At 43.3% G+C, this 23,056-nt stretch overlaps 6 protein-coding genes across 7 annotated transcripts; 1 reads left to right on the top strand and 5 right to left on the bottom strand.

The window, feature by feature from the left end:
* Nucleotides 1–2,091: 2,091 nt before the first annotated feature.
* LOC129592995 (pentatricopeptide repeat-containing protein 2, mitochondrial-like) lies at nt 2,092–8,593 on the bottom strand. The gene is made up of 9 exons (XM_055489174.1): nt 8,564–8,593; nt 7,581–7,759; nt 7,408–7,506; nt 6,596–6,731; nt 6,274–6,391; nt 5,215–5,400; nt 4,410–4,523; nt 3,890–4,081; nt 2,092–2,761 (listed from the first exon to the last, which is right to left on the bottom strand). The coding sequence occupies exons 2-9, from the start codon at nt 7,684–7,686 to the stop codon at nt 2,396–2,398; spliced, it is 1,317 nt and encodes a 438-aa protein (XP_055345149.1). The 5' UTR covers nt 7,687–7,759; nt 8,564–8,593; the 3' UTR covers nt 2,092–2,395.
* Nucleotides 8,594–8,787: 194 nt separating this feature from the next.
* Nucleotides 8,788–10,542, bottom strand: LOC129592987 (uncharacterized). The gene is made up of 2 exons (XM_055489163.1): nt 9,201–10,542; nt 8,788–9,032 (listed from the first exon to the last, which is right to left on the bottom strand). The coding sequence occupies exon 1, from the start codon at nt 10,401–10,403 to the stop codon at nt 9,633–9,635; it is 771 nt and encodes a 256-aa protein (XP_055345138.1). The 5' UTR covers nt 10,404–10,542; the 3' UTR covers nt 8,788–9,032; nt 9,201–9,632.
* On the top strand, nt 10,240–11,836 carry LOC129592988 (uncharacterized). The gene is made up of 4 exons (XM_055489164.1): nt 10,240–10,503; nt 10,836–11,077; nt 11,134–11,216; nt 11,284–11,836. The coding sequence occupies exons 2-4, from the start codon at nt 10,972–10,974 to the stop codon at nt 11,755–11,757; spliced, it is 663 nt and encodes a 220-aa protein (XP_055345139.1). The 5' UTR covers nt 10,240–10,503; nt 10,836–10,971; the 3' UTR covers nt 11,758–11,836.
* A 760-nt stretch (nt 11,837–12,596) lies between these two features.
* LOC129593027 (uncharacterized) lies at nt 12,597–16,186 on the bottom strand. Of its 2 annotated transcripts, XM_055489209.1 has the most exons (3): nt 16,111–16,184; nt 15,838–16,010; nt 12,597–13,526 (listed from the first exon to the last, which is right to left on the bottom strand). In XM_055489209.1, exons 2-3 carry the CDS (start codon nt 15,968–15,970, stop codon nt 12,916–12,918), a joined length of 744 nt encoding a protein of 247 aa, XP_055345184.1. In that variant the 5' UTR covers nt 15,971–16,010; nt 16,111–16,184; the 3' UTR covers nt 12,597–12,915. The 2 variants fall into 2 exon arrangements, with proteins under 2 accessions (XP_055345184.1, XP_055345183.1); XM_055489208.1 differs by having other exon boundaries at nt 15,838–16,186.
* Nucleotides 16,187–16,841: 655 nt separating this feature from the next.
* On the bottom strand, nt 16,842–19,469 carry LOC129592992 (WAG22 antigen-like). The gene is made up of 4 exons (XM_055489170.1): nt 19,308–19,469; nt 19,087–19,235; nt 18,272–18,629; nt 16,842–17,355 (listed from the first exon to the last, which is right to left on the bottom strand). Exons 1-4 carry the CDS (start codon nt 19,366–19,368, stop codon nt 17,000–17,002), a joined length of 924 nt encoding a protein of 307 aa, XP_055345145.1. The 5' UTR covers nt 19,369–19,469; the 3' UTR covers nt 16,842–16,999.
* Nucleotides 19,470–19,809: 340 nt separating this feature from the next.
* Nucleotides 19,810–22,881, bottom strand: LOC129592991 (transmembrane protease serine 9-like). Its single transcript, XM_055489169.1, has 6 exons — nt 22,727–22,881; nt 21,845–22,231; nt 21,427–21,565; nt 20,885–21,317; nt 20,701–20,780; nt 19,810–20,549 (listed from the first exon to the last, which is right to left on the bottom strand). The coding sequence occupies exons 1-6, from the start codon at nt 22,779–22,781 to the stop codon at nt 20,009–20,011; spliced, it is 1,635 nt and encodes a 544-aa protein (XP_055345144.1). The 5' UTR covers nt 22,782–22,881; the 3' UTR covers nt 19,810–20,008.
* Between the last annotated feature and the right edge of the window lie 175 nt (nt 22,882–23,056).

The following is a 23,056-nucleotide window of genomic DNA, read 5'->3' on the forward strand; positions in this document are numbered from 1 at the left end:
GTCGGCAAGGAGGATCCGCTCGTTGCGTTTCTCCCTTGCTTCGGCCGACTTAGTCGAGTCGGTTGAGGACGGTTGACTTTTGTCTTGACCGGCGTACCGGAGTGAGTACTTCCCGGTCATGTTCGCACGCCGAGAATAGTCCGTGTTGAACTTTCTCGCGTACTGATCTTCTCGGGGATTCGACATTGTTGTCGAGTCAGGTCGGCTCTGGTGGAGCCTTTAAAGTTTAATCAGTTAGAAAGAGAAAGTCGAACAATCTTCTGTGTGAAGATGTTCGTCAAAATCAGAAATGTCTTTTTGCTCAGGAACTTCCGAGTGTCAGGACCGTCCAGTGAGATGTTGTTGTTGTTGTTGATGTGTCTGTTGGTGACTCAGTACACGGGGTATTAGTATACAGTACTATGGTACAGTACAGTACGTAATAGTAGTACGGTGTAGTACGTCCTATATTACTGTGCTGACCAGTGTGACGTAACAGGTTAAGTGGTCTTGCACTTCTGCCTACGTCACAGAATGCGAGCCGCGTGCAAAATTTGCAAAAAACGATGAATCACGCCTATATTAGGCTATGGGAACTTTCCCCTGCACGCTGATTGGCTGCCTCTTAAGTACTGATAAGCGGTCGTTATGACGTCACAAGGAAGTTCGAGAATTTTCGCGCTATTTCCCGTTAGAAAAACAAATTATTTTTGCTCGGCTAGAAGGTCGATCTAGCTCGGATTTTTAAGTTTTTAACCGTTAGCAGTTATTTTTATTAATTAAGAAAATTTTCTGGTGGTCGAAACACCGTTGGAAATCAAAATAAAGAGAATTTCCGACCTGTTGCCGGTTAGCCTTTGTTAAGCTGTCTAGACAGGTTCGTTGACCTAGCAGGTCGGTTCTCGACCAAAAGCAAAATTCCGAGTCGGTTTCTCCGTCGAAAATTACTTTTTAACCGTTAGAAAATTTAGATCTACGGCTAGAAATAGTTTTCTACCGCTAGAAAATGAAAAGCCGACCTAGTTTCGGCTGAAATCGACCTACAACCGTGACTTTACCAGTGTCGGTGTCGGTGTCGGTTCCACTCGATTTCATCCGTCCGAGGTCGGAAATCCGTCGTTTCCGAACTGAAATCCGCGAGTAAAGTTGCGGGTCGCTGTTCAAAGCGAAGGTCCCCGTATTATTGGAGTAATCCTATCGCGCTGCAGACTCTCGTTCGAGTCTGATCCGTCAGTTGGGAGAAGAAAAGTCCGTGCTGTTGGGAGATGAGATTCCGCTCTTCAATGTGGAAGAGACCAAGGAACTGTGCTCACCAGCTGGGTAAGAATCACTTCAGTGATCCTCGTTTTCCTCAGCTGTAAGACGATGCGACCGTTCTGATCAAAGTCAAGGTAGAGATTGCTTCAGCAATCGATCTAACAGTGACTTTCAGGTTCCTCACAATTTCTCCGTGAATTGAGCCTTCACCGTCTCCTCAAAGGGTCCGTTGAAAGAAAACCAAACGATCCTGCTTACCATGTAACAGGCAAGCGCGAGGAGATCACGAGTGTGCTTTATTGTACAAATAAAGGAACAATACTGCGTAATAGCAGGGAATGCAAGAACAAAGCACTGATGGCTAAACAAGCAAGTGAATGCTAGAAGGCTCTTGAGCGTTCGTCAAGGCGTGAAAGAAGCAACTGGCGGCAAGCACGTGCTGTGTGCCATCAGCTGTGTGATGATGCGCAGACTGGACTCAATCCAACGCGAGCGTATGAACGCTGAGTCATACCGCGAAAGAGGGAGGAGAGAGCAAGTATGCTCAGTGTGTGCGCCGCGTATATCCGCTTCAGCGGATATGAGTGCAGTGCAGCAGCACACGTACGTACAGCGAGAGAGGCGATATGGCAAGCATGAGTGCAAATACGTCCATGGTGGGCCGTATGCACCAGGCGCAGTCATGTGCCTCTGACAACTTATTTTCCAATAAATAACAATAATCATAATTAATAGATTTATTAATTTTACCCATTTTTTTATAAAAAAATATTCAGAATAAAAATTAAGAATCTGTTTTTATAAATTCCAGATTTTGTTTCATTTAATTGAGTTCATGCCAGTTTCAAAATTTTTATAAAAACGACCCAAAAGTTGGCCAAAACTATTTGAATTTCACCCATAAACTGCAAACAGCCTGCACAAGTCAGTGGCGATTCCATCGACGCTGGAATTGGAACCACAGACTGGGCATTTCACCACCATGAATTTCTAACGCGTTCATATATTTTTCATTCTGTTGACGGATTTCACAGCAGCTCACAACCGCTTCGCACCACACCCTCCGCCGATCTCCACACCCAATTGCGCAAAAAAAAATTTCCCTCGACCCAAAAATTCAACAACAACAAGAAGAACCCTTCAGAAAGATTTTCTAAAATTATCCTTTCCATCCCCATCGCTCCCGCTGGCCGCGCTCCGCAGCTTTGCGCGCAGCCCAGTCCCCACCTCCCGCAGGGCGGTCGGCAGAACGTCTGTCGGCCATCTGCGGGCGGTCGTCATTGCGGTAGCGCGGCTGCCGTAACGCCGCATCGGAACGTGGCGTGCTTAGCCGGCGATCGCCGAAGTCCTGTCCTTGCCGTTCCGAATTTTCACTACTTTGGAACTGAATAGGCAGGACGAGGTACGTCTCTAACGTCTGACTATCAATGGCATCGTTCTCTTCCAGATTTTTAAACGCCGCGTCGAATTTTCGCCGCAGTTCCGGGTTGTCTTTGGTTTCCACGGCTTTCTTCACTTCCGCAATCTATCAGCACATGACCAGGCAAATTATTCATTCATAAATACTATTTAATTTGATTTAATTACTATTTAATACCATTTAATGTGATTTAATTACTATTTAATACCATTTAATTTTATTTAATTACCATTTAATACTATTTAATTTGATTTTTCAGTTTCATTTTACTTCCTTCCACATCTTTTCCAAAACATCCCGAAGAAAATGAAAATAATTCAGAATTTTTTTTTAAGAAAAACTCTGAACTATTTTCATTTTCTTCGTGATTTTTGGAAAAGATGTGTTTTAGCAAATTTTCACCTTTTAATTCTTAGGATACTATTTAATACCATTTAATTTTATTTAATTACCATTTAATACTATTTAATTTGATTTTTCAGTTTCATTTTACTTCCTTCCACATCTTTTCCAAAACATCCCGAAGAAAATGAAAATAATTCAGAATTTTTTTTTAAGAAAAACTCTGAACTATTTTCATTTTCTTCGTGATTTTTGGAAAAGATGTGTTTTAGCAAATTTTCACCTTTTAATTCTTAGGATGCTTCGCTGGTAAATTTTCTCGTATTTCCACTGACAAGTTGTTCTGCTAAATTAGTATCATTTAATTTTCAGTTTATTTTTTCCACGTTATAATTATATTCTCACATTGAAAATGATTATTACGAATTTATTAACTTCCCACAATTTTCATTTTATGATTTTTATCCCAGTTGAAGGCTGCTCTAGTATTCAAATTATTATAAGCCTTTAATTACAATTATTATTAATTAATTAATCCATATTAATTATATTGATTATTAATTATATTATTAATTAATTATTGTTTAGTTATTATTCCGTATTATTAGAATTATTTTCTCACGACGGAAGCAATTCCGGTGGTTTTTATCTGTCAAAGACTCAAAAGTTTTATTTTATTTACGCGCTGGTTTACCACGTAATAAATAATCTTACTGGCTATCATTTTCCATGCTGTTATTTTTTCACCTTTTATTTACCGAAGTTCTTGCTGTTTCTCTACAGATACCACATATTCCTATGTCATTGCTAATTTTTATGTTTATTTTATTACAATGGCAAGATTTTCTACAGTAAACTGATGTTAAAATAGTCCAAACAGCAACCACGTACCACATCACTGAAAAGGCCGAACCATGTCGGTTTGGACGCACTGTCCCGCACCGTAACCCCGCTGAAAATCGGGAGGACGTCTTCCAACCGATCCAGTTTGGTCAGCGACAGGACTAATAAATTGCGCAAGGATTTGTGGTTGTGCTGGGATGGATCAAAATTCAGCACCTCCAACGCACCCGCCGCATCGTTCTGCACAAAACCCGGAGACAAAAAACGTCAAAGATAATAAAAAAATATAAAATATAAAATTAAAAAATTTCTCAAAATATTTTACAATTAAAAAACAATTAAAATATCTTTTTGCAATTTAAATTTCGAGTAACACCTTGTTATTTTCAAAACAGCATCTTAGAATTCTTATGCACCACTCGCAAGGACTGTTATATACTTCGGTAATAATTCTCTTTTTTTAAAAAATCCAAAAATGATGACACTGAATAAACTAGGTTGTGCGAATTAATGATAAATGCAAATTTAATTTTAAAATTTAAAAAGAAATTTTATCCAGTCTGCTCACATTTTTCAGAGCTAACGCCGCCGCAAACGCCACCGCGCGTCGCATAAGCAGTGCTTGCCGGTCGATGGCGCGTTTGACCAAGTCCATGACGGTTTTGTGAGCTGCCGGTGTACCCTGCAAACAATAACGTTTTGCCTAATTTTTTCACGTTTTATTTTTCCTTAGTATTATTACGTATTTTTAAAGATAGCGTTAGAAAATTGTATGAAAAGTGTAAAGTGTAGACCACGCATTCGATGACCAAATCGTTACGCGTAGTAACTGTTAATTCACTATTTCGTATTATAAAAACTACTTAACCGAATTCTTTATCTAGCAAAATAAATTATCCACATGCTCGATTTATTACTTTACTGAATTAAACAATTTCTTTCAAAATAAACCAATAGAATTAGAATTACGAATATAAAACAATAACAGATATTCCAATACACCAGAAAATAATTTTTTATCATAAAATTTATTTAACCAAATTCCTTATCATACAAAATAAATTATCTCATGCTTGATTTATTAATTTATTGAATTATTAATCAATCAATTATTAAACAATTTTTTTAAAAAGAAACCAAAAGAATTAAAATAATAAATCAATAACAAATATTCCAGGTTATCAGAAAATAATATTTCATCCTAAACCAAATTATATCATAAAATCATCAGCATTTATGAGAAAATCCAAGAACACAATAATATGTAAACTAATGCGACCAGATAACTGAACGTCATTGTTTTTGAATTGAAATCACATAAAAAAATGCGATTCATCAAAGGCCAAAGTATTAACTATTTTTCGAAATCGTACCAGTTGATAGCCGGCGGCACAGGCCAGCGTCAGGTTGATGCGGAACATAGTCCGGGAATTGCCGATGAAGGGCCGCTCCAGCATGATCTTGTACAGCGTCAGGACGTCGGCGTAGCGCTGGTTTTCGTACAGGAGATCCATGGCTACCGTGTAGGACGTCAGCTGGTCATACACCGGCCTCAATTCCTGAAGAGAAACAAATTCTTCTACCCCAGCAGATTTTCAAGGTAACTCGCAACTACGGAAAATTACGGCCGAAAAATTGGCAATGATCATTAAAAAAAGATTTTAAACAAAAAGTGATTAAATGATTGTTAAAAAATTCAAAAAATAAAATTGTAAGGGCGGGACGCCCCGCCCTCCTGAGTAGCTATTCGCTGTTTCTGGGGATTTCCACCCCGCACATTGCTGCGCTGTTTTGACGGATCTGCAGCACAGTTGCACTGGCTGCAGGATCCTTCCTCATTAGTCTGGTGTTGCTGCGCCACGGTGCGCATTAGATTCGGCAATAAAGCCTCATCCGGGTTCACCGCTGTTCGCTGTCGAGGATACGCGTGGCGCCCATACGGCCCCGCGTTATAAAATATAAGTAAAAGCATAAATACTCGTAAAAACAAATAAGAAATGATTAAGAAAATACAAACATTAAAATAAATAAAAAGTGATTTAAATGGTTTAAAAAATCAAATAAAATATAAGTAAAAACACTAAAACAATGAAAACTTATTTTATGAAAATCCAAATAATAAATTAAATAAGTAAAAAAGATTTAACTGACTAGAAAAATCCAAAAAAAATATAAAACTATTAACAAAAACTAAATCAAAAATGATTTACAAAATTCAAATTGATAATAAAATAAATAAAATATAAATGAAAATATAAATAAAATTAACCAAGCCAGAAAGCGTAGTCAACAAAAACCCAATTAAAAAATGAAAAACCAGCCAAGTCAAACTGCAAAACAAATTTTCTTAGAAAAAATACATAAACTTAGTTGTTTAATTTACCAGTCCAATTTTTTCCGCTTGCATTAATTTGCGTTTTAGGACAACTTACGGGATCTTGAATGGCGGCCAGGGCTTCATCGGGTTTATTGAGATGGTGGTAGAGGCGCATGATAACCGGTCCGAAAGCGAAGGCGGCGAAGCGCTTATCCGTGTGCTGCTTCGAATATCTTCACAACAAAATCCGTGACACATAAATGATAAAATAAATTCAAATTCAAAAATAAATTCAATTACCCACAAATTAAATTACAAACCAAATTAAAAATTAAATTACCAAATAAAATGAATTACAAAATAATTTAGAATTAATTACAATCCAATAAATAGAAATAAATTATCACAATCTCACGCGAAAAAGGGGGACAGCATACTTTTTCAGCATTTTCTTTAGCGTTTGCAAATCCTTCTCGTCCTCCGCCACATAGCACATCTTCCTCAGATCCTCGGTTAAGATGAGTGGTGCCGAGTTGCCGCTCAGATATCCGTCCAGTTTCTGCTTGAAACGCTCTACACCCGCCAAATTCCAATATTAGCGAACCAAGATTTACTCATGGCTGAATTTTTTACAATTAAAAATCTCCCAGTTACTCAGTAAAATCCCTGTTCAAAACGTGGGAATTCGGAGTTTCTCAACATTTACTTAAGTGCATTTCAAGATACATTAGCAGCCAGAATTCTGTAACTCCTGGTCGTAAATTTCGAATTTTCAGCAAAGTTCGAAAGAAAACCAGTAAGTAATTTTCAGTTAAATTTTGCGGAATCAAATTCAAAAACAAATCAAATTCTTCAAGCAAAACTGTCTGAATTTTTTGTAATTAAAATTTGACAAAACCAAAAACTCAATAAAAATATAGTCAATTCAATAAAAAGTAAATTGAAAGTTGACTTATTATTTTCCCCAATTCATCGAATTTTTTACGGTAAATTGTACTAGTAAGTAATTTTTTATTTTTTCAGCAACACAATGTGCAAAATCTAAGGATTTTTTCCCCAAATTCACCGAACGTTTTCCGTCAAATTGCACGAGTAAACTTTAACTTTTTCATGCACCACAGTACTACCTGCAAAATTTACTGAATTTGAATAATTACTCCTTGACTGAGAGGGAAATTAACTCCATTCTGATCCGCATTTCACGGACCAGTTAGGGAGTGCGTACCCACAAGCTAAAGAAGCGACGAACCTTTCATGGTGCCCATTTGCTCCGTGGTCTTCTCGCGCACATCCACGTACTCCGTCAGACCCATGGCTTTCTGGCTGAAGAGCAGCTGGCACGCTGACACTGCAGAGAGGAAAACTTCTGATTATGCATGCGCACTGCAACACGATAAGGGCGCAACTGGATGAGCAACCCACCGGAGAAATTCCGCGGCGCCGTCGTCAGGATGCTGTTTGCGGTTGAGTTCCCGCAACAACCATGGGACAGTGATCGCCAAGTCGCTCCGATCCACCGCGCGTTCATCGTCCGGTTGACTGGAGCAGAACAGGAAAACTATGCGGTAAAAATGCAGCGGCTCGATGTATTCCAGAATGTTCTGTAGGAAATTAAACTGTAAAGCGAAAAGCTCACAAAATTCCCAAACCTACGAAAATAGAAATTAAAAAAGGCAAAATGCTGCAACTTGCGGTGTTCATGGCAGCCGCCCATGAGGGCGGTTGGATGCAATGTGTGTCTGCCGCCCTGTTTGTGGCGGAAGCGAAACTGTACTGTACTGTGCTGGTCATACCGCTAAAATTGTTCTGATAAAGACTTCACCCGTTTTGAAAGTAAAAATTAGACTACAGTAACATGACTTCATCAGAGTACCACGAACTTCCAAAAAGTAGAAGAATTTGAATTTGGGCTTTCGTACTTTAAAAACAGTTTTTACCAATATTACGCGATGCAGTTTCCGCTTTTCCGAAAGAAACAAGTATTACTGTCTCTTATATTTTGTGCCGGTTATGAACGGTCAAATTATGTATTACAAGTTTTGGTTAATTATTATTACAAATGTTGGCCGCGCTTTTAATGATAGCAACTAAACTCGTATCCAAATAAGTTCAAGAATATATGACCTCTGTACTTTTGACAGTACTTTTTTACGTGTATTCAAATGATATCCGCATATTAAGACATAAAAATGGGATTTGAATCATTTGATTTGGATCATTTGGATTTTAATCAATTAAACCGCTTTTTATTTTTTTATTATTTGGTTTTTTTAAATCATTTTGTAGTTGTATTTATGCTTGTGCTTTTATTATAAGAATTTTTTAAATCCATTTAATCACTTTTTATTTGAATCCATTTTTTAACAATCATTGCCAATTTTTTCCGGATAATTGTCCGTAGTTACCTTGAAAACCTGCTGGGGTTGAAGAATTTGTTTCTCTTCAGGAATTGAGGCCGGTGTATGACCAACTGACGTCCTACACGGTAGCCATGGATCTCCTGTACGAAAACCAGCGCTACGCCGACGTCCTGACGCTGTACAAGATCATGCTGGAGCGGCCCTTCATCGGCAATTCCCGCACCATGTTTTATATGGTTATAAAACAAGTTTTAAAGATTTTGTTCGAAGAGTGGTCATAGTTTTTTGTTCTAAGAAAAAGGTGCTTAGAACAGCTTGCGATCATACTGTTAACACATTTTTTGATTAGAACTGTTTTAAAGGCTTCGAACACGAAGTACGACCGGGGCACAATGCTAGACTGTGCTGGCCAGCTGTCTTGTTCATGGTGCGAGTGCTGCGCATCCTGTTGTAAGTCCTGGCCAGGCTGGCCTCATCGGGTCACGGATTGTCTTGGCTGAGCCGGAATGTTTATCTAACACCCATGCGCCAGTGGTCAATGGTGATGAGCACGAAAACAGGGCAATAAATTCCATTGTTCTACGCTGATCATTCGAGACTGTGCGCATGTAGTAATATGTCTTATGCAAATAATTGCAGTCGCTTATATAGCTTCGTAGGGGTTTGTACTGCTTGTGCTCACCAGGCTTCCCGTCACCAGAACAGAGATATTCCTCTTCTGCGCGGTGATGAAAGCCGTGGCAAAAACTTCAGACCTGTGATTGTTTTTAGCGTCTGTAATTTTACACAATTTTTTACTATAGACGTAAATTACATCGGCGGGGAGAGAAATGATTTCTCTATCGGTTTCTGTGTAATATAAAATGGGCATATTTGAGTGGAAACTCACCTTAAGTAACTATGATCGTACAGTCATGCAATAAGATTAATTACGTTCAGTCGCTCGCGACAGTTTTTGTTTGTGTTCAGAAAATTGCGAGCGGACAGGGTACAAGACTCAAAACTGCACTGCGACAGAGCCAACGTGGCAAAATGCATACGAAGTCGTAGCGCCTGGGTCGGAGCGGTGCACCCGTTGGCTATCATTTTTATGAACACAAAACCTTTATCACCTCTAATTAGGCCACACTTCCACTTTAAAAACTTCCCGCTCATTATTCCCCATCGTGGCCAAAACTTGCAATCCGTACCCGCTAACATCGATCCTCCCGCCGGCATCGGCGCGTCGCACGCGCTTCGACCAGTGACAGGAACGCGGACCACCCGATCCATCGCGATACGAAAAGCAGTCTTTGAAGGTGTCCTTCAGACTCCGATCGCTCTCACAGCTCCCCCCGGAGTCTGCTTGTGTAAGCATAATTCCGTAGCGGTTAGACCCCGAGTGCCAGATGACGCCCCAGGCAATATAGATGCACACTGCCCGTCCGTACCCATCGAACCGGTAGCGCAGCACCCCGCTCGTGCCTTCCGCGCGGTGCCAGTACTTGGAGAATCCACAAGCTTCCTGTTGTCCGGGTCGAATGGTGGGTTGTGGAATGATACGGTTTCTGCCGTAATACGCGTAGAAATCCTCGTAATGCAGCGAACGCTGACGGATGGCTCGGGTCATGGCCAAGGAAAGGTCCGTCACATTAGGCGCCAAATCAATGCACGGATACACTTCGCACGTCGACGGAGGAGCAAAGTGATTCTGGATTACGATGACAACATTCCGCCAGCAGTCCATGTCACCGAATGTCTGCAGATCTGCTATGGTTTTCTGCATGAGTGAACCGCCGTTTATTATGCCGTTCACGGCGGAGAATGTGGTTCCCCATGATATGCCTGCTGTGGTCAAAGGGACGGCCAGAGATGAGATCAGAATTATCGTCCATTCGGTCGGCATCGTTGTAACAAGGAAGAGTCGAATTATCCAATCATCACACTTAGCCAACGGATTTTAACCTTCGGTTGTACAACTATTAGCCAACAATATCCCCAGCAAAGTACTGTATTTACTATGGTAAAACTTATTCTACGAGCACGTCCGCTCTTCTCACATAAAACAGTCGAGATAGGATCTAAAACACCGCTTGATCTTGTGCATGTGTTGATGTGCATAGTCCAGGCGCGGTGCGATCTACCGTACTCTGTACATCGATTTCCCTGGCAGACAGAGTGCGTAAGCTGTAAACTGTAACTTAATTTCGGCGTAAGCTGTAAACTGTAACTTAATTTCGTCTCGTGTGCGCACTTCTGTAGCTTTACAGAATAACACAAGCTTGGCAGAACAGTACAATCATTTACTACAATAATTAATATTTGAAATCTGTTGCAGCTATGTCGGATCAAGTCCTAAATTCATTAAAAGAAAAACATCCACCCGCTCCTACAGACCTCAATTTTCCTTCACCGCCCCCGGCTGGATACCCTCAGGGCCTCAAGAATTCTTAACAGAGGAAGTACATGCTGTCATGAAATCTTTCCCCGCTGGCTCTGCTGCTGGGCCAGACGGATTGAGAGCTCAGCACTTGAAGGAATTGATTGTAGTGCCTGGCGAATGCGGCGAATCGCTCTTAAGTACTTGTCCTCACAAAATTGGAGAATCATATTGTTTATGGCTCTATTCCTGACAGTGCATGTTCCCGCCAGGAACTATGTAAATCACATTCAGCCACCGGAATCGCCCAATCCGGTTACCCAGGCTGCGCCTCTTCCGGTGAAAATCAATAAACACCTCTGCCATCAGATCCGGTGTTAACGAACGGTATGCTTCGAATTCGCAGGTGGGAAGTAGCAGTCGATTGGGGCCATTCCACCGTATGCACGCCGCTAGTCTGTCGCATCCTGAGTCGCTTCCGCCGCCGGTCCGCATGCCTCTTCCATGGTCGGGAGGGATTGAGCCCACTGCCCAACACGCCAACATGCCGGTGATTTATTTCTCTCCGCCAGCTGGTCCTTCCAATTCGAATGGTGCATTTGACACTGGTAATCATGCGGAATTGATGCCGGGCTTCATGCAGATGGGTATGCCCATGCCGCCCTTTCAACAAACAGTTTTCACCTTTCGTCGTCTTCTGTGCCTGATGCGTCGCTTCCGGGGATGCGGATCACGGATTCCGGACGGGCTACGTATCAACAGTTGGCGTAAACCAAAGTTGACTTATTTGATACAAATTCGGTTCCTTTTTGCACTACTTTTCTGTGGTTTTTTATGCGTTCTGTTTTTCCACGTGAATACGCGGTTTTGTTGTTGTTAAGTTTGTACGTTGGAATCGCATGCCTTTGAAATTTGAAGTACTGTACTAAGTGTACTTATTGTTGCGACCAAGTGCGATTGTGGGCTGGCTTTTTGCCAAAAAATTCTCAAAAGCAACTTTATATTTTTATATTATTTAGTGCACTGTTTACTGCAGGGTGCTGTACAGACTACAGTGGTTGCCGAGTACGTATTACACAGCTCTGTAGTTGTTAAGTACGTTCTTTGCGTCGGTTGTTTATATTTTACATACACAAGATTTCCCGTAATGGATCCGCACCAAATCGATAACTTTGATAAGGTATAGAATTTCAACAGCAAATTAAAATGTAAAACTATCACTGAACAGCAAAGTCATATTATTATTGTTATTATGTTAGTTACTTGTTAATACTCGTATTATGTTGCGCGAAGCAAATTCTCGTACAACATTGATCATGGTTGTTTTTTAGCGTTCAAATGTTTATCATTTTATTGGTGTGTACCAGCGCTGTCTTTTTAGGGTGGGTCTCACATTCGAAGCGAATCTAGTTGCGATACAGCAACTCCACCTCGCGAGGTGGCTTCGCGTACCGTATCTGTAGGCCTGGCCCCTGCGTACAGCCACCTCGTGCGGTTGAGCAACCGTACCATAGCGAGATTCGCTTTGAATGTGAGACCCACCCTTATTCTACGAAGTGGCATATAAATTGCCGAATAAATTTTTTTTTGTTGTGTGTGTGCAGTTTATAGGTCGTATTTTCGGCCAGCGCATAGCGGCTGTACGTATGCACTGCGTATTGTTTACTCGTGCACAATTCATTATGCAGATTTTAAAAGAGTTTATATACACGTGAAGATGACATCGACTGGTATGCAACAATTACTGCTTCCTTGTTAATCACTTACTAGTCTCGCATTTCAGATTTAGCCTACAACACTCAATTCCTGAAGCAGAGAATCAGTATTGCTTTAGTGCGATGTGGCGTTCAGGAAACGTTTTGTATCAGTAAGAGAATGGATGAAGTGTACTGTGTGTTGAAACGATGCGAACTGCGTACAGTGTAATTTTGAGTTTACCAATGTTAATTTGAATAACTCAATAAAAAAAACCCTCGACAATCGCAATAAAGTGATATGCAGCTGTAGTGTTAATGCGCCGAGTTCCAGCTTCGAATGGCTACTTCGAGCCATCAGCATGTTGAATGTGGCTGTGCAGTGGTAGCGATTCATAAGGAGGTGGAAGCCAATCAGCGGGAACCAATGGCGTGACTTTTGCCCGGGCGTGGTCTGTCTGGTCAGTTGTCGACGACGTTTGCTGATCAGCAACCGAGGGTATTGTATAGGGTCCATAATTGACGTCAAAATTCAAACTGCGAGCAGTATTGGGCAGTTTGTGGATGTTGACGCTGGTCGACACCACCTGACCAAGATTGACCGCCATCATAATACTGAAGAAGGCAGTGTGAGCCGCAAGTAATGAAAATGCTTCAGTGCCGCCGGGAATGAGAATGCAGCTCGAACAGTGCAGCAGAATCCACTGAGTAAGCACCAAATCGTTATCAATTAATACGCTCATTGTCAGAGCAAGGATAAAACCGGGAATGCTGAGTACCAATGATGTGATCAGAAAGCCACGACGAACCCGTGGTCCTTGTTGGGGTGGTATAATGCGTCCAGCCAGCACACCAAATATACCGGTAATAACGAAATAACCACCACCCCAGCAGCCGGAACCGTATGCGGTGCTGGCACGAGTTCGATTATCCGCGGGAGAGTACCAGGTGAATGCTGCGTGAATAAATCGTAAACACTGCCTGTCACTGCCAGTATTTTCATATTATACACGACTGTAACCGTCCAAATCGTCTGCCATCCGAGACGTCCGACGGACGCTTTCGCCCTTAAGTGAAATGGCCCGGTACATGGTGCCACAAATGGGATACATACTCGTACACTAACACTTCGAATTATTTTGTCTATAATCTTTTATATCATCCTAAAGGCAATGATTTGTTCTGGACACTGTTCTGGACACTGTTCTGGACACCGTTTGCGCGCGCAACACCCGGTTGTCGAGATAGGGCGTACTAAAATGTGCGAAAATTTTAAATGCAATGTTGTGTACCAAAAGTGGGGTTATTACCCGATCTTTTTGTTGTAACTTTGCTCTAAAAGGCGCATGGCCATAAAGTCGAAAGTGAATCAGTTTCAGATTCCGCGTCCGATCACTTCGGCCGCACAGGTTCATTTCGGCCAACGTTCATTTCGGCCGTGGCTCACTTCGGCTAACACTCATTTCGGCCAACACTCATTTCGGCAACTGGATGTGTCGGCCATCTTAGGCTCTCTTAAGTTCCCTAGGTTTCTTAGGTCTCGTTCTGTTTTCTTATGTTTTCTTAGGGTTCTTAGGTTTGTTATGGTTTCTTAGGTTTATTCTGGCTTTTTGGGTTTCTTAGGTTTCTTTGATTTTCTGATGTTCCTTAGGTTTGTTATGGTTTTTTGGGTTTCTTAGGTTTTCTTAGGTTTATTATGGTTTCTTAGGTTCATTATGGCTTCTTAGGTTTCTCAGGTTTTTTTATGTTTCTTAGGTTGTTTAGGTTTCTTAGGTTTCTTAGGTTTTTTTCTTAGGTTTCTTCTTTGTTTTTCTGGGTGTCGTGCGGTTGACTCACCCGGGACGGTAGACTCCGTGTGATCGATCTTATGACGGTCAACTGTGACCGGCAAAAATGTCCTTCCTGTCCCCCCGGACATTTTTGCCGTGTCCCCCATGCCATCATCGTCAAAATGGTAACCCGTTGGCCAGAATGGTGCCCTGGGGGACCTACCACGAAAAGCTAATTTTCAGGTCAATCGGTGACCTTTGAAAAACTGCTACCAGCATTACCATAGCGTTACCGGTTAAAACTAACTGAGGGACATTCGTCACCGAAAAGATATTATTGTCGGAACGGATTTACAGCTTTTCGGCATAGGGGACGATATTACCGGAGTGAATTACCGAGTGTCCGATATAGGGGACATTATAGGGGGCATTATTGCCGGAACGAAAGTTTTAACCGGTAACGCTATGGTAATGCTAGTGGCAGTTTTTCAAGGGTCACCGATTGACCTGAAAATTAGCTTTTCGTGGTAGGTCCCCCAGGTCACCATTCTGGCCAAAGGGTTACCATTTTGGCCATGGTGGCAGGGGGGGACACGGCAAAAATGTCCGGGGGGACTGGGGGGACATTTTTGCCGGTCACACCTATTTCCGCCGAAATGTACTTTGGCCGAAGTGAATTGCGGCCGAAATGAATGGCGGCCGAAATGAATGGCGGCCGAAATGAATGGCGGCCGAAGTGAGCGCGGCCGAAATGAAAACGGCCGAAGTGATCGGTAGCCTTCAGGTTCATAGCGCTATCCCATAATTTTAAAATAAATTTTAAAACTTTTGATTTTTATTTTAAAATCAGAAGAAAGTGCTTTGAATGAATCTGACAATTTGTTCGATTTCGTCATTATGGCCAAGTGTCTATTACAGCAAAGTTTCAAGAGCGGGTAATAACCAGTTGTTTGGTACACAAATTAGATGCGTTTAACTTTTCGCCCATTTTAGTTCGGCATATCTGGGCCACAAGATTTTGCGCCCGTGTAGCAAGCGCGCAAACGGTTCTCATTTTCAGAACATAAATCTTTTAGCTTTAGAACGACATAAAGTATTATAAAAAAGTGATTCGGATTGCGCGAAAGCGAAAGTTTGAGTGCTTGTATCCCAATTTTGACACCATGTACCGGGTCATTTTCCTAAAATCGTCCAAAACGTCCGGGAGCCGTCAGAAACGTTCGGGTACGAGTATTCATTCAGGCGAAAAGCTACTAATGTACGCTTACCATTATCATTCAGAATTAAAACAGCAAAGGATACTGAGTAGGAAAAATTTACGGCCGACGTGTTGGCGGACCGGAGACATTTTGGACGGTTTAAGAGCCAAAACGTTCACCGAGCGTCTCTGATATTCATGGCGTTGTAAACGGTAACAAATGATGGAGATACAAGATCGGCAGATAGAAAGCGTGAATATAATCAATCACAGTTTTCAGAATTACATGATTCATTTACCTATAATGTCCAGTATAACAAGTAGTATCCCAAATAATACTTGTAGAACTCCAAACCTTAGGACTGCTTTCCGATTGTGGAGCTGCCCATTGGTCAGTGACGTCGGAGCAGTTTGTATGATGACACCAGACATTGTTGAGATCAGGAAAACTTTCCACTCAACGGGCTTTAACCTAAACAGCCAATACGGTTTTGCGGCAGCAACCTCACTGCAGTTCGATTTTAAAAACTGCGGAACGTTGTCCCAGTTCCCAGTCTAGAAACCACTATTACCTAAGACTGATCACGATTTTCAAATCACGACTTCGAAGTTCGAGGCGTACACAAAATATTTGTCGTACTATTTGAAGTGTGGACGGCTTATTATTTTATGCATGTGCGTGTCTATGTGACGTGTCTTGGCAATCATAGCAGTTCCATCGCACAGTTTCGCAATTGACTGCCCTAAGGGCCTTTCACCAACAAATACATGAATTTTTTTTTATCATTCATCTTCGAGTATAAGCTGGGCAGGTATTTTCATGTACGTAGCTACGTACTGTACTGTACTAGCAGAATGTGCGAATTCGCAGCCATAACACACAGCAGTTAAAACGCTGTTCGCACTGCCATCCGTTTGCCAACTGACACAGAATTTTGTCTAGAAAAACCGACGCAATTCTCTGTCGGTTTAAATTGTAATGTAGGCACAAATACATAAATACAGAATTGTTCGCCTTGAGAGAGGAGATCTCAGATAGTAACACCGTGTTACTATCTGAGAATTTTGAGAAAGTTGCGTGCGAATTTTGATAAACCCGTGTTACTAACACGGGTTTATCAAAATTCGCACGCACACATCCAGTATTTTCAAAACAATATTTGTTGTTTTGAAAATTCTTGCTTAAAATACCGGAAAAAAGGCAGTGTACTTACAGACATATAATGGTGATGTACGAACACAAAGTACTATTAATTCACTGTACGCTTCTACTGTATTGTACATTAGACTAATTAGAGTACGGTATACCGTTATAGAATTTATTTTAAAAACCGATCCACGGCCGCATGTTCCAACTGCACTGGTTTTCGTGAGTATTAATTCAGTACTAATTACATAATAATAAGTCTGCTGTGCGTCAACAATTGACGATCACAATTTCTCAATGGTAAACAATCGTTGTTAGACGGTAGCATTAACTGGGAGCGTCCCCATGCGCATATTATTCCCAGCCGGCAATCCCCGGTAGATGATGGGCATCCCGCCGATCCCGGTGAAGCCCCCGGTCCCGCCCACTCCGGCCATTCCCGGCTGGCCGACGCCCACGCCGTTGGCCGCGTCGATGACGGTGGTCTCGGGGGTGTAGCAGACGTTGCCGCAGCCGTTGTTGCAGCAGATCTGGCCGGCGGTGCATTCCGTGCTGCGATAGCACTGGTTGGGACAGGCCCCGCCCGCCGGCATCCCCAGCCGGGTACGGCCGTCGGTGTTCAGCGAGCCGGCCGGCACCTTGTACACCAGCTCATCGAAGCACTTTGTCACTATAAAAAACAATAAAAATATAATAAATTAATAAAACCGAGCAGAAACACCAAATCGAACTTTTAAAGCAGTTTTAAAATTCATAAAATATTAATTTTTGGAAAATAATAGCTTATTACATAAAAAAAACAATTTTGTATCGTTTTCCGGTTATGCAAGAATTATTTCGCCATTTATTAGGTTATATTTTTAGTTTTTCTTTTTGCCATTCAAGTTACGAAATTATTTTTAGATTTTTTCAAAATTAAACTAACAGAACCTGGCTAAAACAATAAATCCCTGTATAACAAAACCTCTAAAATTTACAAAGTTGTAGCTTCGAAAAGCTATTGAATCAACATATAAAAAAACAATTTTGTATCATTGTTTTATAACAGAGGCAGCCATAAGTCGGCTGTCCGTGGTGATCTCAGCGAGGGAGGGCGGTCAGATGAAGATCCTGTCTGTTGAGGAAATTCCGAAAAATGGCGATGGAGCGGAATCGAACCGCTGGCTACCGAGTGAGATCCACGTAGCACAGCCACTGTGCCATCGCCGCTGTTGGCGAAGATCAAGATATTTGTGCTTGAGCTTGAGCCAACCGGTAGGCGGCTGCTGTGTGGAAAGAGGATTCTCCTCTTACAGTTTGTTTGTGCAAGAATTTATTTCGCTAATTATGCGGTTATTTTTGTAAATTTTCTTATGACATTCATTTCAGGAGTTTATTTTATATTTTATTCGGTATGCACCATTCATTTATTTAAATCGGCGTATAAGAATAGTACTGCTGTTGCTATATTACACAGAAATATTTTTCGAAACTTTTTATTATTGACGTTTTAATTTAGTCTTAAAGAGTTCCGTTTCTTAAAGAATTGGTTCTGTTATAAAGAACTTTTTGTCGATATACTTTCTAGCTTTGTTTTTTGGGTTCACCTGGTCGGTAATAATTTCCATAAATCCCTCCCGCTGCACCGCCCGGCATGCCGATTCCGCCGCCGACAATCGGTGTCAACGTTCCGCCACCAACGATTGGCTGGGGCTGATACCCGGGATATAAGCCACTCCCCCCGCCCATGATCGACTGTCCGTAGATGCCGTTGATGCCACTGGTGCCCCAGGTCGTGACCCCGCCCATGCCGGGATAGATCCCGCCGCCGGGATACATTCCCCCGCCGGTGCCCATCACGCCGAAGCTGTTGTCGTCGCCGTAACGCCGGCAGCGGTAGCTCTTGCCCGGGGAGACCGTGTAAGTCAGCGGCTCACAGTATCGCCCGGTGCCGCAGTTAACGCCCTGTTTTACAATAAAACAAATCTCGTCAAAATACATGTATCGTTGTAAATAACTTTGACAGGTTTACATGCAAACGCTTTACAACCAAATGGCATGTTTTATGGTTGACTACAGCAGGATGTTAAAATCATTACAGGCATTTACAGCCAGGTTTAACACCGAGACTTGATCATCGGCATTTTGTAGTTTAATTTACGACACGGCATTATTCAATTTTTACTGTTTTTGCATGCGAAATTATACCCGCCGTCATCATAATAGGTGTATCGGTTTTTTAAAAGACGTGTGAAAACTGAACTCGAGCGGCCGCAGTTTTTTTATGGTATGAATCGGCAATTTTTAATTATGGTATGTATCAGAAATATCAAGAAAAAACTCTCGATTTATTACAAAGAATTGGGAAAAATCGTTGAAAACAACTAATTACATTTGAAGAGGCTTAGGAAAATTGCAGTACCTGGCAGACACCGTATCCGCCGTACATGGTAGATCCATACAGCGAATCCGTCGGGTACATTCCCCCGGTTCCGGACAGGAAGGGATTGGGATTGAAACCAGCCGATGTGTAGTCCGGATATTGATAGGAATTGTACAATCCAGATCGCTCTAGAATCAGCAAACAAAATATGTCTATTAAGTACAGTTGCAGGCCGCTAAACGAATGTGATCAAAGGTCACCTTCCGACTGCGCACTGCTGATGGTCAGCGCGCACAACACCACTAAAATCATCCGGTCCATATTTCCACAGCTGGAAGTTGAAAAATAATATCATCGACGGATAAAACCCAATACACAAGACTACCCAATCCAATGAGATACGAGTAAATTGTTAAGTAACGAGCGGGGTTTTATATACGTTTTATTCACTGCCGGCACTGACGATGAGTACACACATCCTTAAGAAGCCGACGTTTTTTTTAATGACAGCGTTACGGTATTGTGATTTTAATGTCGTGGAGTTTAATACTTATGTTGTTACCGATGATTCAACGAAGTAATGCTTGGGAACGGTTCGCAGTTCGGTGTAGTGAAGATTTAAGCGAAATTGTCACAGATGATCGGATGTTGCCGGTTTGTACACTGGCCAAGAAAACTTTGCGAGGATTTAGTGTTTGTTTACTCAAGGTAAGACGCTGTGTTTTACAGCTTCCTCAATTATCATATCGGTATGATTCCACATAACTTTATGATGATTCACTCTGCAATTCCAACGGTCACACTTTTCAAGGAAGCCCTAACTTTCTTTTAATCAAAGTTAATAAAAAAATACTAAGAACAGCTTTTTTCCAAGCAGACAGTCCGAAAAAATTTAGAAAAGTCAGGCCACACGGAATTGTAAAACCTTGCGTCAGTTTATACAGAGTGTATTTATTATCATTTAACTGTACTGATCGTAGTCAGTATTTGGGGCAGGTTTCGGTGCAGCCGTCGATGCCGGCAGCGCGCTTTTGGGACAGTACCGTCGACCTTCATAATTAAAACACTGCGCCTCCTCGCCAGTGGAATACACTCCCATAAATCCGCGGCTGCTACAGCGGATACTGTGCCCGATAAAACGACAGCGCGTCCCGCCGGAGGGTGTGCCGCGGCCGCCACACATCAGCCCCATCCCCGCCCTCTGCTGGCAGCTGCCGGTGGGCGCGTTCGGCAGGACAATCACCACGGCGATTAATCCCCAGCCTCCCCCACAACTGCTACAGCCAGGGGGTCCCGGGACAGGGGAAGGCGGGACGACCACGCCCGGACCAGCTGGCCCACCAATGGGCGACGGAGCCGGGCCACCAATGGGCGACGGGGCAATGCCGCCACTCCCACCGGGTGCCGGCGCCGGGGCTTGACCGTTTCCTTTGGCCACGCTGTCGATCCAGTTGGAGAAGTAGCTGACCTTGGTGAAAGCGTCGGCTGTGCCGAGATTGCACCTGCAACAACCAACCATTGCTATAATCGCTTCTTAGGTTTCTTAGATTCCTTAGATCTGAATGCCCATCGCAATATTCGATTCCGTCAGTTTTGCTTCGAAGTAGTAGCTATATTTCGGTGCTTCCATAACGGCACTATTTGTCGTCTTACCCAGGCATGCCGTAGCTGGTCAGTCCCACCAAATAATCGCCATCCGGTCGGCGGTTGATAAGCGGTCCGCCGCTGTCACCCTGTACAATAACACATCCATCGGTTTCTTAGATTTCTTAGGTTTCTTATATTGCATTGCTCTGGAATTAATATGCCGAAACAAACTGCAACGGCAGTCTAATACCTTGCACGTGCCCGCCTGCTCGTTCTCCGTACAGATCTGACTGTCCGGAATGGGATTGTGGGCCGGCCGGCCCAGTTTCTGGGTGCAGACCTTCCGCTCAACCACCTTCAGGGTGGCTTTCAGCAGGATGTCGGAGGCGGTGCCATGCTTTAGGCCCTGTGTGGTTTTGCCCCAGCCGGCGGCCTCCAACGGCCGTCCGGCATCCGGTTCGCGGTTGGGTGGTGGTAGTTTGACGCTGGAGACCTTGATGGTGCCCGTGTCGGCGACGGCGCGCTCCAGCCGCAACACGGCGAGGTCGTTGAGGATATCGTTTTCGCTCCACTGCGGATGGACGATGACCTGGCTGACCTGGATGACGTTGGCCGTGCTGACGGTCGACAGACGACGAATGCCCACGGCGACACTGAGTTGCGATGCCGGTGTGGCCTCACCACTGAAAAGCATGGCTCTCCATTAAAAAGTTACACCGGAATAGCCATAATCGCGCTGCATTAAACTGCATTAAAAACTAATTGTCGGCAATGCTCGGCGGAGATTCGTACTTGCTGTGAACACAGTGGGCGGCGGTAATGATGGATTTCCGATCGGGGACATCCAGCACGGAGCCGCCGCAGATATGCCGGCCACCGTTGCGGAGACTGACGATGAAGGTGAACTCATTGTCTGGTACGGTCTGACCATCTGTAATCATGCAGCTTTTTACAGCATGAAAAGGAAGCGAGCAACACCCAACAAGAGCCAAAAACTGGAACCAACCGTCCTATAAAGCAGAGTCATGCCAACGAACAATTCTGGGTAATACGTGAGACAACCGCTTTTTGCGGTATATAGTGGTGCCACTTGGGCGTCGGCCCCGCACTACCTTTTCTTCGCGCGCTATGACGATAACACCTTATAGTCCGCAATTCTGGATGGCCCGCGCTAAAATCAAGGACGTACTACATTCTCCTTACTGCATACTTATAATCATTGTTTCTTGACCAAAGCCTAATTCCTCGTAATCAACCGGAATCAATGGCGCTTTCGCGCCCGCGTGGGTCATAACAGGGGTGTCGTAGTCACCAGGAACCGCCGCACTCTGCGTCAAATCGGGATAATCATCCGCGGCTTTCCCCTGGTACGTGCTCGGCGGGACGGGCGACGAGGACGGTGTGTCGGTATAATCGGCGGAAAATAGACTGCTTTTCGGCGCACCATCGGGGTAATCGACGGGCACCAGGCTGCTGCCGGTGCCGGTGTTACCCGCTGACATGGTGGCCGGGCCGACATCCACGAATTCCATGTCGTACGCCGACATGGTGCTGCCAGTGCTCTCCGTGCCGTAGTCATCCGGAATCAGTGGACCGCCTGCATCGACAAACGCCATGGCAGTTTATTTTACTCCATTGCAACACTACTGCGGTACTCCCATTATTAGTAACGCTATGCTGTACAGTACTGGAAGCACTCAGCGCAGTGACGGACTCTCTCGCGCGGGATAGAGGGTCCACACAAGATCTGACGGGGACTAGCTCAATCCGTATCCAGATTCTTGTTGCAACCCTGGCAAAATTGTCTGCCACAACCAGTGCGAGCGTTGCTGCTTGACTGGGCAATGCCGCAACACGGCTGATAAGCCGCAATGTGCAGCAAGACGCCGCAACCGGTGCTAGCGTGTGTTCTTAACTAGATTGCTGCAAAGCTTGTATTGTAGCCCGTATGCTGTTGCGTTCGTAGCGAATTTCGGTCTGCAAACGGACAGGTACAGTAAAACCGAACTGAGCACAGATTGAGCCACTTCCGGTAATCTACTGAAAGTCCATGAGCTCGGCAGACAGGTGCTTTGCAACGGGATGTACTTACCGAAACAACCGACGACCGCGTAACACCACAATATACACAGTGCGGAGTTCCACATTTGTGTTTTCTTCAAGGCAAAAGCCCCCACCAACAACTATCCTAATCTGAAGTCATATCATGGATTTATATATTATCGCTATAAACGTTAACGTTTGTCACCTAGTAACGATTCTGTAACAGCCAAAACGAACGTCGCTTCCGTCTTAAGCACTATCGGCGTCAATGTCCGGCTGCTCCCATACTTCCGCTTGGACTGTGGATGCGCTGACCAGGAAGTCCATCACACCGATGGCTCGCGCGATCGCACCGAGGTGCGTCATATCCTGGCATTGC

Source organism: Paramacrobiotus metropolitanus, unplaced genomic scaffold, assembly GCF_019649055.1.
Source record: "Paramacrobiotus metropolitanus isolate TYO unplaced genomic scaffold, Prichtersi_v1.0 Parri_scaffold0000058, whole genome shotgun sequence".
Lineage (NCBI taxonomy): Eukaryota > Metazoa > Tardigrada > Eutardigrada > Parachela > Macrobiotidae > Paramacrobiotus > Paramacrobiotus metropolitanus.